Source organism: Castor canadensis, chromosome 1 (genome assembly GCF_047511655.1).
Source record: "Castor canadensis chromosome 1, mCasCan1.hap1v2, whole genome shotgun sequence".
In the NCBI taxonomy this organism is placed as follows: Eukaryota; Metazoa; Chordata; class Mammalia; order Rodentia; family Castoridae; genus Castor; species Castor canadensis.
The window spans coordinates 33,234,112-33,258,504 of record NC_133386.1 but is presented as its reverse complement, the minus strand read 5'-3'; the positions used below and the strand labels follow the sequence as shown (position 1 = coordinate 33,258,504).

At 37.9% G+C, this 24,393-nt stretch overlaps 1 protein-coding gene across 8 annotated transcripts in view; it reads left to right on the top strand.

Annotated features, from left to right (window-relative positions):
• The window catches only part of L3mbtl3 (L3MBTL histone methyl-lysine binding protein 3), a 114,007-nt gene that overhangs the window by 81,119 nt on the left and 8,495 nt on the right, over nt 1–24,393 (top strand). For all 8 annotated transcript variants that reach the window (XM_020184328.2, XM_020184327.2, XM_020184326.2 and 5 more), the window contains 2 exons: nt 4,326–4,472; nt 15,088–15,167. In XM_020184328.2, the coding sequence (XP_020039917.1) occupies nt 4,326–4,472; nt 15,088–15,167 (227 nt within the window). The remainder of the gene's footprint in view (nt 1–4,325; nt 4,473–15,087; nt 15,168–24,393) is intronic.

Genomic DNA, 24,393 nt, shown 5'->3' with positions numbered 1-24,393 from the left:
CCTTTATATCTCTACTTTTAACTGCAAGGCTTGCATGTAGTGCACTGTCATCTGATAGAGCGTGTCTCATGTTTTTTGTCAGAATTGAGTGTGAGGATGGCTATGTGATCCCTTAAACTGGAGATCTTGCCTAATTGCTTATGTAAATAGAGTTATGGTTAAGAGTTTTAAAAATGGCATTGGAGAGCAATGGATAAAGTGGTCCTTTCTCCTTATCTAATGAACTTGACCAATGTTTTCTGGAAATACTGCCTCCTAAGAGGGGCCAGTGGGGCAAATGTTTGTTTAAATGGCTACTATGGAGTAATTTGCTAATAGAATAGGATACAATCTAATAGTTTTTACAGGAGAGAACAGTGTAATTGTACATGAGTATCCTGCTCTCTGAAGAATTGCTTAATAGTAAAAATGTGTGTGTGTGTATATCCATGATGGAATACTCACACTGTGATGAATCAAACCTTACTCAAGTTTGATTCAGTCACACATGGAAATCTAGAAATTATCATAATCCAAATGAGCACTGTCTCTTTGTGTAGAGGTTTAATCAGCACCAATGAATTTTTAAAATTCATAAGCAGTTTTAAAAGTTAATCACTTCACATTTATGCATAATAGAAGAAATACTGAACAGAAAAATCAACATTTCTAAGGTGATACAAATCATATATCTTTTGTGCTGTTATAAGTGACAGACCCAGAAGTGATCCTAACTCCTTGAAAAAACTGATTACCTATGAATTTCACTATCCTAATAATTCTTAAGGGATAGTTAATGGGAGAGGATGAGATAGTTAAATACTTGGCTTATGTCTGTAGGTTGGCTTGCTTTGAAGATATCAGATGAACATTATTATTTTTTGTTTGTTTTGCTTTGGTTTTTTTGGCTGCACTGGGCTTTGAACTCAGGGCCTCACACTTGCTAGGCAGGCACTCTTACCATCTGAGCCACTCCTCCAGCAGATAAGCATTTTTTTACAAAGCTCTCTTCCCTTGAGCTGATACTTCACTTTTCTGTGTCAGCATCCCTACTTGTAAAATGAGTGATAGTGGTATCTGATTACTAGGAGTGATGTGCTAAAGGAGTTAATTCATATGGAGGGGAGGGCTTGGGAAAGTGCCTGGCACATAATAAGTGTGCAGTACATATGAGGTGTATGCACTATAGAAGGCAGTCATCTGCTCTCTTGTTCTCAGATCGATTTCATCATCATGAATTAGGAAAAGGAAATTCTTCAATATTGCAGGTTGCCATATACCCTGATTGTATGGCAATTAAGAGACAACCATTGTTCATGATCCACCTTCACCAGGAACTAATTGCATAATATATCACAAGTCTTCCTTGAAGCCTTGGTTTCTACATGCATAGAATGAATTTTTGAACAGTAACTACTTCCCAGAGTTGTGAGAATTAAAATGAGGTAAGGCCAAGAATGTACATAGCTGGGTAATAAACTCAGTGCACCCCTCATTTTGTAAATGAAGTGACAACCTCAACAGGTTTATATTGAGTCGAGGACAAAGTAGCAGAGCTCCTTCAGAACATGATTCCCTGATGTCTACTAGCATCTTGCCCATGCTGCTGTTGTTGCTTCAACATACTTTGTTTGGTTTTTGGAATCCCTTTTTTTTTTTTAATCACTTTCCTCTTCAAGAGCCAGCTGGATTTCCCCTCTAACTTATGTAGGTATGAGAATGGGAGGCTTGCAAACCCTTGTAACTTTTCTTGGGGCTCAGAAGAACAGAGGGGATTATAGTATAAAAGCTGTAGCTGAATCATCATGGGCCTCCCTTGGAAGATTGTCTCTATTTATCGTTAGTAAATTTCTACTGAGGGCTATGGCGGTTTTCCTATTGTAGATTGCGAGTTTGAAATTCCTTTCCAGCTTGGACAGTCTGTTTTCAGAAAATAAATAAATAAATAAAGGAAATATTTAGACTACAAGACTTCTGCACAGCAGTCTTGGCTTTCTCTGAGCTATCAAGTTTATATAAGATGATTTAGAGAGACGTTCTTTTCTTCATTCAACAAAATGATGATGAAGTGCTACCCTCATACAGTTATAATATAATTGTCTACACTGCAACTGTACCAGTGGTGTTCAGTTGGGAACCCAGCCCATCTGAGAATGCTACAGCCTTCCCAGTGTTGGAAGTTGATAGTATTAAGAAGAGGACCTGTTATGGTTTGTTTTTTGCATTTTTCCTGCCAGATCACATTCCAAGGTAAATGCATACACCATTTTTCACTCATCACAAAGCCATGAGTTTAATGCTGAATGAACTTGACGATGCTGGTTGGGCTGCTCTAGGATAGCTGCTGTGCTATACTCTTTATCAAAAGGACCCAAAACATTATCTTTGGATTTTTTTTTTGTCATTACAAAATTCAAGTAGATAACTTTTCAGTAAAATCACAATGATACAAGGAACACAGAACAGAATAAAATCAAAGATGACTAAGATCCAGGGCTAAGATAATTTATTGCCTTTGCCAGAACAGAGGATCAAGTTTGGCAAGAGAAGCTAATTGTGTTTTTTAAATTGCTCTGTATACTTGCTGTTTTTTTTTTAAATCTTGGGTGTCGGGGGTGGTTCATTGGAAATAAGTTTGGTTTAAAACGTGTGTTATGAGGTAACTCTGGGATGCCTGAGTAGAAATGTTCAGTAGACATTTGTACCCTGAAATCATTGATGCCTGAAATCAGCATCAGGGTTAACAAGGTACGCCCTCCCTTAAGGTAGCTGCAAGGCAGTGAGGCTGTTTCCCTTCTTTGTCAGTTGCAGTATAGGCAGAAGAGCCAAAAATATACCCACTTGGGTGCTGCTATCTGGGTTTTCCTTCTTGAGGAGTGGTGTGAAGGCAGGGCAGACTTAGTGTTTACAGTCTCTGTGAAGAATATAAGAGGCCTGGAAGTTGTGGGAAGCCTGAAACCTGTGGACACATGGTGTGTCCCCAGCAGCCCCATCCTGTGCAGATGGTTTCTGAGGTGACGTGCTGGGTATAACTGGCTTCCTGCCCAAGCCTGATTGTGTTGCCTTCCTGCTAAGCTATCAGGTACCCTTCCCATAAGTTTCTTTCTGCTCAGAACTTACTGGTTTTGGTCATTTGTATCCGTGAATTCTGAGTAGCACTAGTGTCCCAAGAAGGATCCCAGGAAGGGCTGGGGATGGGTTTTCCTTCACATTATTAGTAAATGAATAAAATTAAGTGAAATGTTATGCCTGTTCTAAGTAAGATGAGGGGTGCTCATTTTGCTGAGCTACATAAATTGCGATGAGACCATGGGCAAACAATATTTCTACTTGAATGTCTAAATAAACATTCCACAATTACTGATATTGCTTCCCAGTCTACTCCCTAGTCATTCTTATCTCCAGAAAAATAAATGGTGTCTGTATTATCTCCAGTTTTTCAACCAGAACACTAAAGACCATTCTCAGACCCTTTATATCATGTACCATGTTCTGTCCATCCACAGGTCATTGTGGAATCTCAGAAGATACTTTTCCTCTACTTCAACCACATACATCCAAGTCACCATCTTACCTTTTACTCTTAAATACTTACCTTGCTCCAGTGCTGTCCCCTTGAAATCTCTCTACAAAGCATCCTGAATGATCTTTTTACTTATTTTCTTGGGCTTTTATTTATTTATTTATTTTTCGGGGCAGAGTCACACTACGTAGCTCAGGCTGGCCTCTAACTCATGATCCTTGGGCTTCAGCCCAAGTTCTGGGATTACATGTATGTGCCACCAGGCTCCTCTAAATCTGAGTATCCTTTCTAAAAAGCAAGTATTTATCGTTCCTGAATGTGAAGATCTCATTGACTTCAAATAGTACCTGAAGTAAAAATATGAACTCCTCACTGAGGCCTACTGGTCCCTGCGTGATACTTCCTCTGCCTCAACCCTCTCTCTAGCCAAGCTAGAAAATGAAACAGCCTGGGACTTCACTGGGCCTGGGGGAGCCCCTTTGGAAACAGATTGGCTCTCTCTCCCATCTCTGTCTGTCCCCCCTGCCCCATTGTATCTTAAACCTTTCTTTCTTGGAGCTGATTATTCCCAGGTCCTCCCCATGAACAATACAAAGATAACCCTTCCATGACCATTGGTCAGTTCCAAAGATTGCAACAGACGTATTTTTTTCAGAATATACTTAAATTATGTTTTAAAGATACATTTCATACTACATATTAATAAAGATATATAACATGCTCAGTTCAATTTTGGAATTTTATATTCTACAGCCTGACATTTTGATAGTAAGAAGTAAGTATAGTCTAATGGAAGTGTTTTCTTTTTCTTTTAATCTGTCAGCGCTGCCAACTGTCCCTATTCAGAAATCAACTTGAATAAAGACCGCATTTTTCCAGATCGTTTAAGTGGTGAGATGCCTCCAGCAAGTCCATTTCCAAAACCTAAAAGAACAGACGCAATTGAAAGCTCTTCACCTCCTGAAATCAGGTAATTAAAGCGATGATATTCACGTTGTTTAGAAGTACTCTGATTGAAGGGGTTGTCTGTCTTAGATGTTTTATTTTCTTCTATGGCAATGTTTTTCTTGTGGATTGTTGAATGTATTTGATTTAATGTGAAATGAAGGTTGAGATCAGTACTTCAAAGCTCCCTGTCTTATATACTGACTCACATTTTCCCAAGATTACATCCTTTCTGCCTTGCTGTTGGATGCTTTTTCCAAATCTTAACTTGAAATCAGCTGTGGTGGTCTGCATCCTTAACCCCAGCTAATCAGAGGGTTGAAGCAGGGTGACTGCTTGAGCCCCAGAGTTTGAGATGAGCCTAGGCAACATAGTGAGATCCCATCTCAAAAAAAAAAAAAAAAAAGAGTCAAACCTTAATTATAAACTTTCCAGGCTGGAAACAGTGTCTTTTTCCAGTGCATTTCCTTCTTTTCAAGAAAATCTGAGCCTGTTACATAACTAGTTACATTGTATTTGGCTTTTGTGTGTGTGTGTGTGTGCATTTTAATAATTTCATATTGTGTTTGGTTATGAAGAAAATGGTTGAAGGTGTCCATGTCTAACTCATGGGAAGATGCTGACAGCTACAGTGCTCTGCCTCTGGCCTGGGATTAAGCAGGAGTCCATAGTGGCAGAAGTCCACTTGTCACAGTGTGGAGAGGACTTGATCCCTCTCCAAGGAAACCCTGAACCCTTCCTTATTCTTTAGCTTATTTGCTTTAATTGCATCTTCCAACTCTCACTTTCTGCATCACCTTTGTCCACAGCCAGGCTTCAAAGTATAGGATACTGGAAAAAGCTACCATGTAGATTTGTGACTAGTTATATAGAACTCTGCTTTTCTTCTCACATAACCAAAAAATAATGTCACTTCCACCTTGGAAAAATCAACAGTACACCAAAAGGTTAGAATAAAAATGATTATGCACTTTCTGCTTGGTTAAAAAGAAATTAGTTCCTAAAAATCTAAAGGTATTAAGTAATGTCATTTTCATGAAAAGCGTCTGTTATTCCTGGTAGTAAAGTAAAACTTTTCTAAAGATAAATTTATTACTGATATATTAAAAAACATTTATCACTGATAGTATATGAGAATGGTTCCTGTTTCTTTTAGATATTTTTTTCAGTAAATACTATCCATGGGGCAGTCCTTTTTCTGTTTATGACCTTCCTAGTTGTAGCATAATATACACAAGCCAATGAGGGATGCTAAAACATTGGATATAGAAATGTGATGAACTAAACTTTCAGTTTTTTCTCTCTATCTAACTTTGACTCTTTGCATTATACTGTCATTCCCCAAGCACAGCCTTCTAGCCTCTTACTATGGCCTTTTCCTCCACGGAGGAGCATGATAACTTGGCAAATAAAAGCACAGAGCACTGATGGGTTTTAAATCTTAGTTTCTCTACCTGCTAGGTATGACCTTTGATGAGTTAATCAGTTTTTGGTTTAGATCTCATAGTTTATGAGGGTTATATGAGATGAAAATTGTAAATGTAATGCTTTTAGAATAGTGACTAAATAAGTAATAAGCCCATAATAAATGTTAGTTTTTAATAATGTTGCTGAAAGAATAATAGGTTCCTTATTTGTTTCATACCATAGGCGTGTTCTTTATCCAAGATACTTGGAACCATAAGTGTTCCCGATTTGGAAATTCTTTTTTTAATTTTTTTTGACTGTTTACATAGACATTACAAGTTAGCCATCCCTAATTTGAAATGCTCCAAAATTGTTGAAGAAATTTCTGATTTTGGAACATTTTGCATTTCATATTTTTTGAATTAGAGATGTTCAACCTGTATTTCTTTCCTTCCTTAAGAGTAGAAAAGTGGCTGGCCATTTTCTTTAATATTCCAAGGTTAAACTTTGAATAGGTAACTCAGATAAGATTCTTATAATGTACAGTTATGTTCCTCTTCTTTTCTCATAATCGTTTGTTTACCTGGATGCAATTTCCTACTCATGTTTTAGCAAATTTTCTTTGCATTGTTCTTAATAACTTGCTAAAATTTGGTTGCCATTCTCTACTTTTTTTTTTTTTAATGCACTTGGCTACATACAATAGAGACAACCGCACTCCCGAAAATAAACACAGGAATTTGATTGTAAGTGGTTTATTTGGGGGGGTGAAGAGAGCATCAATAGGGGAGTGAGGGAGTGAGACATAGGAGAAGGAAAGCAGTCAGAAGAAGTATAGTTGTAACACCAGTTACCACAGTGGACAGCAGGAACACAAACTTGCTGGGACACATATCAGAACCAGCCCAGAATAGGGATGAGGGAGCTGAACTGTTCACACACTTACTTCCTTCTGAATACTGCAGGAAAGCAATGCAGGTAGGACAGGTGAGCATTGGGTCCATGTGTGCTGAAGTGGGAACTTGAGACCAGAGACCGTGGTTAATAAACCATATCCTATTACCAACCCACCTATTCCAAATGGCAGACAGTCCCCAAAATACAGCATGTACTTTTGCTCCAGGAGCTGAAATAATATGGCCAAGAATAAACAGTGCAAGGCACATGTATATTCTTTTCATACAGTAGCAGGCCACCTACTCAAGACAAGCCTGTGTGCAACTAATGCTCCATAGTAGTAGTTCGCAAACTTGGCTTCGTGTGAGACCCCTGCAGCCTCTTTAAAATTCAGATTTGGAGACCTGTCCCAGCCCACCAGAATCTTCCAAGGTAAAGCCTTGGACTCTGCATTTTAAAAATTAATTTGAGAGTATAACTCCCTGCTTAAACTTTTAGTGACTTCCTTTTACTTAAGGATTAAGACCTTAATTCTTACTGCAACCTACAGAATTTTGTATTATCTGACCCTTGCCTAACTCTTCAGCTTTATCTTTTTCAACCAAATGGTTCAACCACTCTGATCCTGAAACCTCCTTTTCCCTCTACCTAGGACCTCTCTCTGCCTTCTAGCTAATCTTTCATCTTTCAGGTTACAGATTTATTGTCTTTTCCTCAGGGAAGCTTTGACCACCCCTCCCCCAAAGACTGTAGATCACGTTGAGCACTCTGCTTTTGTATCACACATCCTGATGCTATCAAAGTTGTGTAAACACTTCCTCAGAGTCTGTGTACTTTGCTTGATGATAAGCTTCACAAAGGCAGAGGCCATGGCCTATCTGATCATGAGTTACCATATCTTGCATATAATGGTGGCCTTGAATCATCCATCAGTCTTGAAAGTAGACGTGCCAGTTTTATGGCCTAAGAAGCAGTAGCTTTACAACCTTCTTTTTGTTCACTTAAAACTCCTACATTTTCACCTTTGTAAGATTACCTTACCAGGTATCTAAAGAGTGATTACTAAATGATGAGATAAATTCCCCAAATATAGACCTAAACTCTTATAGGGCGATGCTCCCATCTGTTGTTTACTTCCTGGCCCACATAAAGATACTACAGAAGAAGCAGCATGTTTGTGGCACACCGAGGATATGGGCCAGGCCGCCTCCCAGTGACTAGCGAGGGTTGCATGGGAATCAATATTCTGGAGTTCTGGTACCAAGAGATTTAGGGCATTGTCTTTGAGAAGTCCTGGCCCTTACTCAGATGGCTCCCCCTTGAGCCTTTTTGTAGGTGTGCCAATGCTTGGACCTGTTTTTCTATGGAAATTGGTCAAATGGATGTGAGCAAATTCCCAGTGCCTGCATAGGTAGAAACATGACTACCCAGTCCTTTTCCACCTGCCCATTCAACCATGAGAGTTAGGAGTCTGTATTGTGCCTAGTGCTTTCTATGAGATGACGTCCTTGCTCAGGACAGCGCAGCTCATTGCTGCCCTCAGAGCACCCCTGGCAGCAAGATGGTAGCTTTTCCTGGGTCTCTACATATCTATAGCTGACAAAAAGAATGTGTTTGTGTGTGTGTCTCTCTGTGGGTCTCAAACTTACATTCACTTTGAATACTGCAATGCTTATTAAAATATGACTTTTGAGCCACCATTCCTAGGGATTCTAAGTCAGGAAGTAGAAAGTGATCGTGTGTTGGACTTTGAAAGTGAATATTAAATATAAACACCCATCAGAATGAAAACATCCGACATCTATCCTATGTAATCTTATTCTTGTGAAATCTATCCTCAGCAGTTTGTACTTGTGTTCTAAATTAGGGTTAGATGCTATCTCTACTAAAAATCACTTAATGTTTTCAGTTCTCATGTTTAAGACTGCTTAGACATTACCACAGAAACACAATAAAGCATCTTTAAAATGCTTGCCAAATGCTTGTATTACCTCGTAAGGCAAATGCCCACTGCTAAAGTAGTCTGATGAAATAATCCAGTCCATTCAGTTCATTATAGGCCATTAAAATGGCTTCTTGGTTGTAGGACCCGTGTTTCCATTCTGAGAATTACATAGTGCCTGGTGCAGGAATTGCTACCATCAATCTAATTTATATTTTTCACACAAATTCAATTTGGCTAGTCACATCACAAGCCCATTTATACCCTACTTAACAGATGGGAAAATGAGCTAACATAAAATACGAATCTATAAGCAGATACACATCTACTTACTTTGCAAAACTATCACACCAGGCAGAATAAAATTAATTTAGGGCTAAAGTTCTAAAAGATTACAAAAGTTAATTAGTAGTTGTGAGGAACATGGTTTTGCCTCCTGAGGTTTTCTGGGCCTGAGGGTTTGGTGTGGGAGATAAGAAGAAGTCATTTCATTTACAAGGCATTCCTTGGCTTTGCAAAACTTCCCTCCCTTCTGTCCTTGGGCTGCAAGGTATAAATTAGGAACTGAGGAAGTTTTGTAATATTCCAACCCTTGGAAATCTGAGTATAATCTGTGAAGCTGTTTGTGTGCACCAGAGAGAAGATTAGTGTTAAAACCCTCACAGTTCTCGTGCCGACCGCTGTGATAACCAAGGCAACCATTCAAAGTGTAAGGAAAAGAGTGGTGTTGTTAGATGACTGAGAAGTTGTTGGGACAATATTGTAACAGGATCTTATTTTATCTCCTTGAATATCACTAATTCCTACTCCGGAGACTCTTGTATTTGGAGTAAAAAAGCAATGACATCTGTTCTCCTTTCTACAGCAAAAAAAAGTACCACAGCCTCATTGTTCCTCTGCTGTGCCATCCTTCTCTCCCAGAGCGCACCTTACTTCATTTCATGGGAGGATTGATTCATTAACTGCTGAATGCGTTTCTCTGGAGAATTTTTCCATGGTATCTTGATAATACCTGGTCGATTCACTCATTGTATTTCTTCATGTTATTATTCCAACATATTATTATGTTCTTTGAGTAGCATATGGAACATAGCTTACTAGGCTTATTAATCAACATGTCTTCTTTTTGGTCATTAAAGAGTAACCCATGTTTACCTCTTCTGGGCCATGTTTATGAAACATGACTAAGTAAAATTATTGCTATCGTACCACTTCCAAGGAAATTTAATTTTAAAAACTCCTTGTTCTAAAATTCTTTTCTGAATTTCTTTGAATGTGGTGACCCCCCTAGTCCTGAAGGTTGTCATTTGTAGGAGGCATTTTGAAGGCAGGTTTGGCATTTCTCGAAACCTCCTAAAAAGTGCTTCCTGAGATTGTCTACCTCTAGTCTTTTACCTCAGCCCAGGAATTCAAACAAACAACAACAACAAAAACTTCTGAGTGCATGCAAAGAGACATCCCTTTGACGTTCAAAACAGAAAAAACAACTTTTTTTTTTTAATGGCTTGCTCTGGCATTCATGGTGTTCCCATTTGTTAGTGGGGGTACCAGGTCCTCCTCAATCCTAACAGTCCCCTTGTGAGAGTAGAAGATGCCGCTTTGGAAAGAGAAGGGTGGGGTTATGTGCTAGCTTTCCATCACTGTGAGAGATAACTAAGATAATTAACTTGGACGAGTTTATTTTGGTTTGTGGGTTCAGAGTTTTCCATCCAAAGTCATTTGGCCCTGTTGCTTTTGTAGCAGCGGCAGCACAGTGGACATCCTGGCAGGTATGTGTAGCAAAGAAGAGCTGCTCACCTCATGGTAACTGGAAGGCAAAAAGTGAGAGGAAGGGGATGGGTACCACTGTCCCTGCAAGGACACACCCTCAGTGACCTAACTTTCACGTGGCCCCACCTCCTAAAGGTTCCACCACCTCCCAATAGCACCAGGGGCTAGAGACTAAGTCTTTAACTCACAGGCATTTGCGGGACATTTTAAAACATTCTAGCCAAACTAAGGAGTGCGCCTCTTGTACTTGGGCTATGTAGGTTAGCTATGTGTCTGATGTTGGGCCCACAGTAACTGAAGTTCAAGCTTCCTCACCTATGTGGCATGTTTCTGCCAACGTTCATTTTCTCCTGCCTCCTCTTACACTGGATTTAGAAAGGTGGCTGAAATTAATACATCCTTGAATTCATGGAAATTGTTTTGTTACTTAGTATATTTTCAATGTTGTTTTTAGCAGACTGGCATTGGTTGACCCATAATTGGTTAGGGATTGTTTTTAAATGAAAGAATTAACAAACTTGAAGAAATACAGCTGTATGTATTCAAACGCCATCCTGTTCCTAAGCATTACTCTACTTGTGTTTGTTTCCTAATAATTTACCACAAGGCATAATTAGAGTAAGATAGTAAGACATCTAAAATGTGACACATAATTACAGAGAAAAAGAGAATGCTGACTCACAAAGAATACGCTTTTCCATCTGAGAGATTCCACTATCTTAATTAAAAGCCAGGGAGTTTTTTTGAGTAAGATTTTACTTTGATAGTATTACAGTTTAAGCTAAAGAAATGTTAAGCTGGTTCTTGAAAATGCTAAAATCCCAAGAGAAATTGCTATATTTGGAGCACTTTTCTGGGTGCCTTTCCCTTTGCTAGTTCATTTAATCTTTATAATGCCTTAGGTGTTACAGGTTCTGTGTTACGTCCCTGTCCTACACATGCAGAACCTGTCTTGGTCACAGACCACACTAGGCAGAACCTGGCTTATAACCCAGGCAGTCTGACCATTAATCTAAAAGCTGTTTTAATACTTGAAGAAAATAGCCCAGATAGGACTATAGTTCAAGCCTTGCCAGGGCAAAAAGCAAAAGAAACTATCTGAAAACTAACTAAAGCAGAAAGTGCTAGGGGTGTGGCTCAAGTAACAGATTGTGTGCCCAGCAAGTGCAAGGCCCTGAGTTCAAACCACACACACAAAAAAGAAAGAACGAACGAAGAAATGTCAACAGATGCTTTTATCCTAACACATAGCAAGTTGGTAAGTAGTAACAGCTGCCCTGTGTCATACCCCGGCGTATAGGCCAAGCACGTCCTATACTTTATTCAGCCCTCAAGTTGCCTTCTGAGGAATGATTATCATTAGTTTGTAGGTGATACACCTGAGAATTTGGGAAGTTAATTCAGCTAGTTTTGAAGGTTGTATAAAACTAGTAAGTAGCAGAGCTGAAATTTGAACCAGGTCTGCTACTTCCAAGGGCCACACATGTAGTGACTGTCCTTGGGCTGTTTAGACTCACTCTCATGCTTGAGCAGCCCGGGCCTCTGCCTGAGTGAAACCTGACAAACAAAAGTGTTGACCAAGGAGAGCAGGTCAAGAAGCTTCTGTGTCAAACAGTATTTTGATACTAAAATTTAGCGTAAAATATTTCTGGTGTTTTTTTTTTTTTAATATCTGTCAAAAAGCATATCTTGTACTATGCTCCAGAGTATATCGTTATATTATCCCATAGTTTTCACATTCCAATATCATCATATTTTTTATGTAATTGGAAGGCCGTAGCTAGGTAGAATAACTTTTCACTAAGGAAGTTGAAAACTAGAACAAAGGTTTCATTGGGAAGAAATCCTCATAGTACCTATTCAACCAGAAATAGGGTAATGGAATTTCCAGCCTCCTGGAAGAGAGAAATTATGGTTGCTCAATTGACAAACCAATGTTCATCATATATAAAATTCAAAACAAATAAGAATGTGAGTCAGATTCTTCATTCCTGACCTTTTCAATGCAGGGCAATTTGAAAACAAGATTAGGGCACAGGAAAGCATGCTTCTTTAACTTCAGATAACGAGGATACATTATTTTAAAAAGCATAAATACGGACATTGAAGAGTCGTTGAATCTAATTATGGAGATTGGTATCAGGAAGATGTGGTTCTATACTTGCCATGTGAATCTGAGCTTAAGTTCCTTATGTTTCAGTGACTATAGTAACAGAACCTTGCTCCAAGGAGTGTTGTAGAATTTTGGCCAAAAAGTCTTTAGCTCATAGTATGTGCTTAAAAATGCTGACTTTTCTTATTAGTATGGACCACTTCTGCGTGTCTGGATGCGCTTTTAGGACTCTGCTCACTTTGGTGGTCTGTTCACCATTTGTTTCACAATACCTGTTCTAACAGACTTCAAGATTCCCCACTCCACGTCCCCACTCTCTAGCCCCAGGAAATGGCCAGCATGTGGAACACTGGGTGTCTTGTCACTTGTTTGATTTTAAGGAATTTGCAGAATCAATCAGAAATAAACCATTTAATAAACTTTTTCTTGTTGCGTCTTCCATGTGAACTGTGTTTGGTAAAATAAGTGTCTGTGTTTATTTATTCCCGGGTTTATATGGGTCTGATTTAATAAAATGTTATGAGTTAAAACTGGGAAAATGAAAACTGACTGTGCTCTTATAAGGAAGAAACATAATAAAAAGGCACAAAACTTCCATTTTGCTTCTCTTTTGGGATTTTTTTTTGGCAAACCTGAGCATAAGAAAACTTTTGGGTCAAAGGTTTTATTTTCCTTTTTCTGTCTCTTTTCCTGGAAAATGGTCTTTTTCTTACATTTCAGTAAATAAGTAATTGGCATTACATTTGGACATAAGAATATAAAGGAACTTCTCTTATGCTGAAGTCTGACTTCATTTTAGCAGAATGTACTTTAGGAATAACATGCTTTATTAAAACCACAAAAGGATAACTGTTGATTATCAGTGGTTGATTCTAATCATGGAAGCATACTGATACAGAAAAGTCTAAGACTTAATTTTAGCTTTTGTTCTCACTTACAATCACTCGTCAAAGTTTCTAGGAAAAGCACTCTCAATAACTATAATTGGGAGTTTACTTTCTTTGACTTTGGAAATGCCAGTTTAAAATTGTATCACTTCAATGTGTGATTTTTTTTTCCCTAATATTAACATAGCCACCTACAAGAAACTTTTTAAATTGGCCACAATACTTAACTGCGCTACAATTTGTGGACTCAAAGAATGTTATTTCTAGTTTAATATAAATAAGTTTGGAAGTTCATAAGTTAATTTTAGCACATAGTAGGTTGATTTTAACTTACTGTAATTACCAAGTATGACTTTAAAACTGTTTTTACAGAAAAGACAAAATTTTTTAGCAGCACCTCAAATAATGTTCTTTGTCTAGTTATCAGTGATATTCTTACATTTATTTTGACTACTGTTCATCCCCTCACATTCCTTGGACTAAGTAGGAACTTCTGTAGCCATTGAAATGACCTCATGCTAAATTAAACATACTAAGGATGCTCTAAAATGGAATGGATTCATTAAAGTCTTAATTCAGAGCTTTCTCAAATTCTCAGAAAAATGTTTGTATTGCACAACAGCAGTGATTCTTCCCCATCCTCAAATAAGTGCAAATAGTTTTCAGCAACTGACAAGTTATTTTTAGTATGGTAACTAAGCCAGGGAGATCAAGTTCAAATGAAGTTTCACATTATTCTTTCTAAAAAAATAGTGAACATTTACTATATGCTTACTCTGTTAGCATCATTGTGTTAAATTGTTATTTCAGATGGAGAATAAATTAATGCCTTTGTAATTAAAACTATAGAACTCCTTTATATTTCATTGGGTTATTTTGTTTCATATATATTTGCCTTATTCTTAAAGCTTAATAGTAAAATTATGGTGTGGGCCAAAGTATTACAAAGCAGTCAACAACTGTGTGTCCAGCCCTGTATCCTACACAGAGGGGATTGCACTGTGAGCTTTATTTTGAAACTTCAAAAATGGAATGAATTAGGCTGAAATTTCTTAAATCCCTAAAATCCAGAGGGTTGTTTGCCCTTTGAACCTCAGGTCCTCTGTCAGAACATGACTGGTTCTTTTTTTCTCTGAAATCCAGATCTTAAAAAAGCCTAAGTAGTGTGTATCTAGCTTCTTATTTTAAAAGAACCATTTTTGTCCCTGATTTAAGGGATAAAGCTCTGAATTAAGATTTTAATAATGTATTCCTTTATGGAACATGCCTGGCATATTTAGTGTTAGTAGTATTCATTGCTTTGTGGTAGAATTGCATATCCTCTCTAATATGTTAGTGATACTTTTTTTTTTGTGGCACTGGGGGTGTCACGCTTGCTAGGCACACACTTTACCACTTGAGCCACTCCACTAGCCCTGTTTTGTGTTGGGATTTTTAGAGATAGGATCTCAAGAACTATTTCCCCAAGCTGGCTTCAAACCATGATCCTCCTGATCTCTGCCTCCTGAATAGCTAGGATTACAGGCGCCATTTGTTTTTAAATTAAGAAAAAGTTAATGTGCAGTTCTGAACCATTTTTTCAAATTCTTCTCTTACTAAATATTGAAACACCTATTTTCCTCAGAGACCAGCATGCTGATGATGTCAAAGAAGACACTGAAGAAAGAACAGAAAGTGAAGTGAGGACATCACATGAAGCCAGAGGTAGCTATAATCTCAAAAATGGATGGTTATTACTATTAATATTCAATAATCAAAAATTTAAGAACAGGGTTTGAGGAGTGGCTCAAGTGGTAGAAGTGTCTGCCTAGCAAGTGTAAGATCCTGAGTTTAAACCCCAGCACCACTACCAAAAAAAAAAAAAAAAAAAAACAACTTCAGATTGAGGGATGTAGCTCACTGATAAAATGCTTGCCTAGCAGGCATGAGCCCTGGATTTGATCCCATGTACCACAAAATAAGCAAATGAATGAATAAAAACTGGAACATAGCAGTCACGTGTATATTAAAGATAAACTTTATTTAGTGAGTTTATTCCTAATTGAGGGCAATAAAAATTTATTGTGCATGATTAATATAGCATGTAATTCATGATGGTGTGGCGCTCATCTGTGGCCAGTGTTGAGTCTCTTTCATTTATTGGTACAATGCTGTATATAAAGGTTGGTGAGGCGTTCTCTTTGGTCCCTGGGGTACATTTCCTTTCATATTGTTGGTGTTTGCTTTATATGCTTAAAGTAATTCGGAATATGTTCTGAAATCCATACAGAATAAAGTTGTAATCTCATACCACAAAATGAAAAATCGCTTCAAAAAATGTTTTTAGTTGTGCTGGAGAAAGTAATCAGTGAGCAATGAGTTCATAATGACTGTGAGTCATAGTATGTGTTTGACTTACAATTCACATATAACTATATCATTATTATTTTTTACAAGAAATTGCCAATGTGGTTATAAGTTTAATGATTGTTCTTGGAGACTTTGCTTTTCATGTGCATTTTTTGCCTAGGTAAGATTTCAGAATGGCACCTAATTTGCCTGCAGTGATCCATTCTATAAGTGCTGCTTTGGTTTCCATATCTGATTGTCATAAAGCTGTAATTAATGGGTAAATTGAAATCTGTGTTCACTGCTGCCTTCAACATCCTTAGTGGTGTTTAATGTAGCATTTCGCATAGATCCTACAGACAGCCAGTCTTTAATCCTTCCTCTGTTACTTGCTAGCTGTGTGACCTTAGACATGTCATTGAACACCTCTCAGAACTTGTTTCTTTTTTAAAAATAGTTTTATTACATTTTTGAACTAGCATACATTAATAATATGAGGGGTTTCATTGTAATAATTCCATCCATGTGTACAGTGTGCTTTGAACAAGTTCTCCCCCTCCAGTGTAATCCCATTCCCCTCTCCCTCCTCCCTCCTTTTGCAAACAGTGTTTGGTGGTTCCATTCTGCTGCCTTCATATGTACATATGTAGAGTACTTCCATCCTTGTCTCCCTCAGCATCCTTTACTTTCTCCCCTTCCCCTCCTCCTGATCACCCCAACAGTCTACCTTTCACATTCATGTCAAAAAGCCAAATATTAGCGTGTTTTCACTCACTTGGGAAACGTGACCTAAAATAATGATGTGATGATAACGAGCTTTTGTTTCTTAACTCTCTGGAGGGATGATGTCGTCATCAGCCCTTCATAAAGTTATAATAAGGATTAAGAGCAATGGCAGATTTACTTTCTTAGAACAGTGCCTGCCAGAGAATAGGTGCAGCGTCTTTGATTACTGATATTCAGAGCCAGGTGCTGGTGGCTCACACCTATAATCTTAGCTACTCAGGAGGCAGAGATCAGGAGGATCGCAGGTCAAAGCCAGCCCAGACAAATAGTTTGTGAGACTGTCTCCTGAAAATACCCAACACACACCCACACACACACAAAGGGCTGATGGAGTGGCTCGAGACATGGGCCCTGAGTTCAAGCCCCAGTACCGCAAAACAAACAAGCAAGCAAACAAAAAAAAAAACAGAAAAATATTAAATTATGAAGGGTTTGTTACCAAGGCTTTGTTTAGTTTTTACACAGAGGCTTTGTTAGTGGTGGTTACCAGAAGATCGAGTGTGACCTTCATTCAGGTCTCGGCTCTACTACATCCTAGCCGTATGGTCTGGCACCCACACCACTGTTGAGCCTCAGGTTTACCTGTGCCAGTGGCTGAAGTATTCTGTATCGTTCATTAGTAGGAGTAGTATTGTGGACTAATTTTTTTTTGTACCAGCATTGACAGCTCAGATTTTGCAATAAAGTTTTCTAGACTCTGAACTTTTTAAGGACTAATAGTATATTAATGCTTCCATTGAACTTGGTAGCCTGTTTAGTGTTTTATTTGCTGAACCAGTTTTGATTGGTTTTTTTTCTGAACATTGTCCATTTAATGTAGAATTTCACATTTATTAGCATTTGATATTAATAGTGTGCTCTTTTCAGGGAAATTTTTAATGTTATTTTTCCTGATTTGAATTACCTGAGTTTTGTTTTCTAATTCTTTGCAAAGAAAAATTGCTAGAATTTATATATGATTATTAAGTTGTTAGTTTTCTAAGTCATTTATTATTTTCCTTACCTGTAAAACCTATAATTCAATATGCATATTTTACTTACTATCTATTTAATTGGTGGAAAGGAGCCTCATAAAATAAGTTGTTTTGCTGGGTGTGGTAGTGTTCCCATGTAATCTCAGCACTTGGGAGGCTAAGGTAGGAGGATTTTGAGATCAAGGCCAGCATAGGCTACATCTCAAGACTTTGTCTCAAAAAAAAAAGCACTGTTTTGAGAATTCATTTTGTCCTTTACTATCACATCCAGCTTTAGCCTCCTAAATGAATTTAACAATTTTACTTCTTTCACATATTTTTGAAACATTTTGAATAAGATTATTCCAAGCCTACAGTTCATGCCTTAATCTCTAGTTGGGAGGCAGAGATCAGGAGGATCACAGTTTGAGGCCAGCCCCATCTCAGTAAACTGGGTTGAGCACATGTCATCACAGCTGTGCAGTGGGCTGTAGGTAGGAGGATTGCAGTGTGAGGTTAGCCCTGGTGAAAATGTGAGAATGTACCTGAAAATAACCAAAGCAAAAAAAAAAAAAAAATGTGTGGGGATGGTGGAGGCCTGGCTCAGTAGAGTACTCTCCTAGCAAGCAGGCACCAGGGCCTTAGTTCAAACACCTGTAAAAGAAAAATAAAGAAAGGGAAGTAGAAAATTAATCCGTAGCAAAATCAATGGTTTTTTTCCCAGAATCATTTTGTCAAGGAGAGATTTCCATTTCATTTCTTGACTCACTGCCCAATAGTTTAGTGCTTATTTTCACCTAAACTCCACACAGGCAAGGAAGCTTCCTTCCGCTGGGGCAGTTTCTGAAGAGGGAGGCTGTTCTGAATTACCAGCACTCAACAGGCAGGAGAGTGAATGCCTGAGTTGCAAAGGGTAATTGAGTGTATCCACTCTACCTACCCAGCAAGTACTTTGGCTTCTGTTTTTCCTTTAAGAAAAATCAGACAGAAAAGAAACAAAATACCATTTCATGCATGTGGGATGAGACCAGCCCAATTCAGTTCAATCTTTTGGTTTTGAAAAATGAGGTTTGAACTCAGGGCCTTGCACTTGTTGGGCAGGTGCTCTACCACTTGAACCATGCTGCCAGCTGTAGTTTTGAAAAGTAAACCTGGCTCTTCACTTCAGTCTTCTTTCATGGTATTTGACTGGGACATAATGGAAACATTTTTTAAATTTTTTATTAGGATATATTTATTACACGGGGGGGGATTCATAGTGACAATTCCTATTAGACTTATATTGTGCATTATTTACATTGCCCCATCATCCCTCCCCCTCAGCTCCCTCCCTGCCCCACTTACAGCAATTACAAGAGGTTTCTTAGTTCTGTTTTGGACTTAATGATTGATTATGTCTTGATTTTTTTTTTTTTAACTCAGATCTGTTTTAGATCCAAAAGCTTCCTTCAGTTATAGCTTTGATTATTACTTTTGCCTCACTTGTCTTTCTTGACTGGAACTATCTGTTTTTCTTGGATTAGAGTCAGGGGTTGATATTCAAAATATTTAACAACTAGTTTGGCAGCTCACATTGCACAGGATGGTTGAGCAATGATCTCATGCTGGATCCTGAGGATTCCTGCTGTGGTGGACCTTTCCTGGACAGGCCGAGTCTGGGGGAGCCCCACAGTGTCCAGCTGTGGAGAGGTGGGGAGTGACTATTACCAACTAATGTGGAAGTACTTGATATTTTAACTAATTCATTTTTCATGCTCTAGACTTGTTTCTCAAATTACTTAAACTCTTACTCTGTTGAGTCTATGGTCACTGCCTTTAACATGGATTTTAAAAGCAATGTTGTATTTTCCTATAATTTCCTACATTGTTTTGTTCTTCTGTTTTCATATCCTGGTTTTTTGTTTGTCTGTCTGTTTTTATTTTGTTTGATAGAGGTTCTTTCCCCTGTGGTTCATACTAAAGTCATGAAACTCTTCTTTCAGTAAATCAGTGCTTCTCCCCTGATGTGTACTTTTTATTAGGGGCCCTATGGTGATTATTTTCTATTTGATCATTTTTGAATCCAGAGAAACCTTTCTTTGTGTTTTGTGGAGAACACTTTATGTTTATTACTCCCACTTGGGACCTGGCAGAATTCTCTCATACTGAAGGCTGTGCTCCATCCTGGGTCTATCTCTTGAGCCTCCTGATCCTCTGCAGTGTTCCTTCACAGTTCCATTCCTCCTTGGCAGAGCAATCCTTCCAAATCTAGCCTGGCTGGGTGCCATTGAGGAAGGACACGAGAGAGACAAAGCCCCTTGCAGCATGGCCGCACTTAGCACAGAGGAATCTGAGAAGCAGCCTCCCTCAGTCTCTTTTCAGTGCCAGTCAGACTTAAGACTCAGTAAGTCCACGAGGACTTGTTTGGAGTCTTGCAACAAATTGATTTTAAACGAGAAACTTCTCCCTTAAAAAAGGTTCCTGCCCCCTTATTTCTTCAGTTAATTGAGTTTAATCCAGAATATATAATTATGAGCCCTTTTTCATAGTACCTTTTGTGTTACTAAATTTGACCTTTGGGGGCTTTTACCTGAAAGGATAAGTAGCTCATTCTTACTGTTGGTGGAGGGCCCATTCATAAAGGTTTCTTTAAATTGGCTTTCAAACTTAAATTTTTATATTCCTGGGGAAGCTCTTGTTTTCTCTCCTGGAAGCATTCTCTCTTAGGGTGGCTTATATGGAGAAAGAGTTGAACATTATTTTCTAATGCACTAGATTCTCATTAGAAAAACCAGGCTTTGTTTTTTGCCTTGGTAGCAGTTGTCAGTTTGTGATTTTGTTGGTTTGTTAACCTTGAAATGATCCTCAAATATTTTTTCATGCCTGAATTTAAGTATCCTGAAAGTTAATTGTATCAGTATTCCTTGATGCTTTGAATCCATTTATTTTACCCACTATATGGGTCATCCTTTTATATTCAGTCACCAGTTAGTAACCCCATTAAAAAATTGCTAACAAATGTACCCCATTTCTCCTGGCTTTTTTTTTTTTTTCTTTCACATTAAGAACATGTTTTATAGATTGAAATATTAGCCTAGATGGGTTATTGACTCATTTTCACTTTTGCCATTTTATATCCAATACACTATTGGTTATGTACCTTTCTTTCAAGATAGTGAAGTGCAAAGTGCTTTCTTTATTGTCATGTGTTATCCCTACAATAATACTGTTGAGTTGATTTAGCCAATATTAAAGAGCCAGTCAGTAACAAAGTTGGGATTTGAATGCAGGTTTATCCAACTCTGAGACTCAGCCTCTTGGTCATAACCCTCTATTTTCAGGAGGCTTCCTGCCCCTGTTTCTTGGGCATGTTAGGGTTAGGTGTCAGTTTCCTGACCTTAGTGATAGCTCTCTGTAGCATTGTTTTGACACTAAATGACACAAGGCACTTGGAGAGTCTGGTTTCATTTTTGTCCCTGATGTAAATGAACAGAAATGAGTCAAAACAAACCAAATGGGGAGGGTGAGAAAAGAGTTTGACCAGGTAATATTGGTCAGTTTTCATTTGAGGAAGATTCAAAATTACAGGAAACTTTTTAAGAGTATTTTCATGTAAAAGAAAAAAAAAAGTATTTTCATGCAGCTAGATGGGATGAAAGAAGGGCAATAAGAAATTGATCACTAGTAAAATGCCAGAGAAAGAAATGTCTTCCAGAGCAAAAAGTTGTGGTGTTCTCCGAAGCATATTGTGTACCTCCCCTACCTTACTCTTGACGCTCAGCCAGCTACTGGAGCCTAAAGTCTATTTTCATTTATTGTAGTCTGTATCATGTTAAAATTAAAATCTTGCCAGGCATGGTTACACTTGAAGGTTGAGGCAGGAGGATCACAAACTCAGGGCAGCCTGGGCTAACTAGAAAGACCCTGTTTCAAAAAAACAAAGTAAATAAAAATCTGCACTTTTCTGTGTAATTCAAGGAATCAAATACAGATTTGCTCACCTGGGGTTGCTTTCTTAATTCCTTTGAACAGGAATCAATGACTTTGGGCACAGAAGAATCAGCAAAAGCAAAGAAAGTCTTAAAAGTAAAGGATGCAAAGTTAGTAGTAGGAGTGGAGTAGTATACATGTTAAGGACTATTTATAGTATGAGGTTCACAGATATGCAGAAGCCACTACAAGTATGAGAGCTTTTGACTCTTAAGTCATTTATTTATAGTGACTCAGTTATTTTTCTTAGAAAAAAAAGTAGGATCATTAGAAATGATCTGTGAATTATTAACTTTTAGCAAGAAGTAAATGAAGATACGGTGATAGAATGAAAGTGCCAAGTGTTAATGGAAGGTAAACAGTTATAAGATAGGATGGAGGATGGATTTGGAAAAGACACTGTGTGTTGCGTGATCAGAATACGAATTATAAAGTAAGCTCAGTTGGATTGCTATAGTGTGGAATTGGAAATCTTACCATTTTATATAAGTCTGTTTTGTAAAGTATACACAAGTATTTATTTCAGATAATTGCTAAACTCTTGGGAATATCTGAGATCAAAAGAATGTTTTTAAGTTGACCACACATTCACTTTTTTCAGTGCTGGAGATTGAACCCAGGGTCTTGTGCATTCTGGGCAAGCACTCGGAACCAAGCTGCATTCCCATCTTACCCTATATCTTGCTATACAAAAATGTCTTGAACTCTGGGTGATTTAAAAAATTAATAAAAGCAAAGTGGTGCTGGTTTATAATTTGGTTCATAATAGATATTCAGTAAAACCTTGAGAGCAAATGAAATCATGGAGGGAGAGATCATAACAGCTTAAAAATGTTCAAAGATTTGAAATGCTTCATATGGAGTGGCAGGAGAATTTTTCTGTATGCGTGCAATGAGGAAGATCCAAGACCAGTAGGTATTAGCTCTAGTAAGATAGATTTTTGATATGGCATAGTGACTTTCTAACATCCAGAGCAATTTTAACATTCAGATTAGGGTAATTTAAGAGAAAAATTATTAGAAAAACCACAACAGAACAGTACGAAATAAGATCTTTAAAAAAAAAAAAAGGTGCCAATACAGCAGTGTCAGAAAACATCAGAGTCATAGGAATAAATTTAACAAAAGATGTCTGAGATCTCTATGTGAAAATGACAAAACATTAGTGAGAGCTAGTAAAGAAGACAAGGGAATGGAGCGATACACTATGTTCATGTTTTGGAAGACTTAATATTGCAAAAAGTAATTTCTCTCTGAATTTATCTGCAATCAGTGGACAGCCTAGTTGAAATCTTAGCATATATGTTACAGACTGACTTTCAGATTTACATGGAAGCACCAAGGAATAAAGCAGTCAAGGGAATCTTGAAGAATACTGTAGTACAGACAGCAGGACACTTTCAGAGTGGTAATAACTGAAGTTGTGAGTAGGGTTAGAGGCCAGGGGCACAAAGTAGATAATCTAGAAATGTATATTTACGTTTATGTTAAAACTAACACTGCATTACAGTGGGGAAAGTATTTTTTAAAATAAATTGGGTTAGAAATCCCTGTGAATAAAATGTATTGTTCCTTACCTCATAAACACACAAAAATAAATTTCTTTTTTTTTTTTTTTTTCATTTTTCTTTTATTATTCATATGTGCATACAAGGCTTGGTTCATTTCTCCCCCCTGCCCCCACCCCCTCCCTTACCACCCACTCCACCCCCTCCCGCTCCCCCCCTCAATACCCCGCAGAAACTATTTTGCCCTTATCTCTAATTTTGTTGTAGAGAGAGTATAAGCAATAATAGGAAGGAACAAGGGGTTTTGCTGGTTGAGATAAGGATAGCTATACAGGGCATTGGCTCACATTGACAAAAATAAATTTCTGATGGGTTGTAGATCTAAGTGTGAGATCCAGAACATAAAGAAAAGATAGCACCTTTCATGACCTTGGGGGTAAGCAGATATTTCTTCAGTGGACATATAAAGCATTTACCATAAAAGGAAAAATTACTAAATTAAATAGTATTGCAGTTAACAACTTATGGTTTTGGGAGGTTTTTTTTGAACTCAGGGCCTCATGCTTGCTAGGCAGGTGCTCTACCACTCGATCCACTGTACCAGCCACAACTTCTGTTTTTCAGAGACCTTATTAAGAGACTTAACAGGAAGACACAGAGTGGGAGAGGTGTTTGCAATGCATATTTCTAACAACCCTGATGTATTTAGATAAATCAGCAGGAAAGCTCAGTGGAAAAGTGGACATAAAATGTGAATACGCATTGCACAGAAGAGGCTTGTAAGTCTATGGACCATAAACTTAAGAGATCACTAATTTTAGTTGTCATCAAATGCAGTTACAACCACCATACTTCCACCATAATGCCTGAAGTGAAAATGGCAGTGCCAAGCGCTGGTGAGGATGGTAGCCAACATGCTTGTTGGTGGTGTATATTATACAACTCTTTTGGAAAACTGGCAGATATGCTGAACTTTCATCAACACAATTACCGTGACCTTAGCTTTGCTCTTTGTAATGAATATACGTATATTAAAAGGTATACATAGGTTTTCAAAAGGGCATGCACAGTAATGTTTACAGTAGCTAGAAACTGAAAACATCTCAAACACCCATCAGCTCCAAATTAATTATAAAATACTCTGTGAATAATTATAGACTATTATATGAGAAACCATACAATAAAGAGAAAGTGAAGTATAGCTGTAGGCAGCAATGTGAATGAGTGTCACAAACATGCTGTTGAGAGAAAGAAGACAGCACTGGTTCTATTTAAATACAATTCCAAAATAGGGTGAATGAACTGATGCTGTTCTAGTATGAAAATGGCCAGCCTTGATGGGGAGCAGTGATTAGAAGGGGTGTACTGTTCATACTCTGTTTTTGA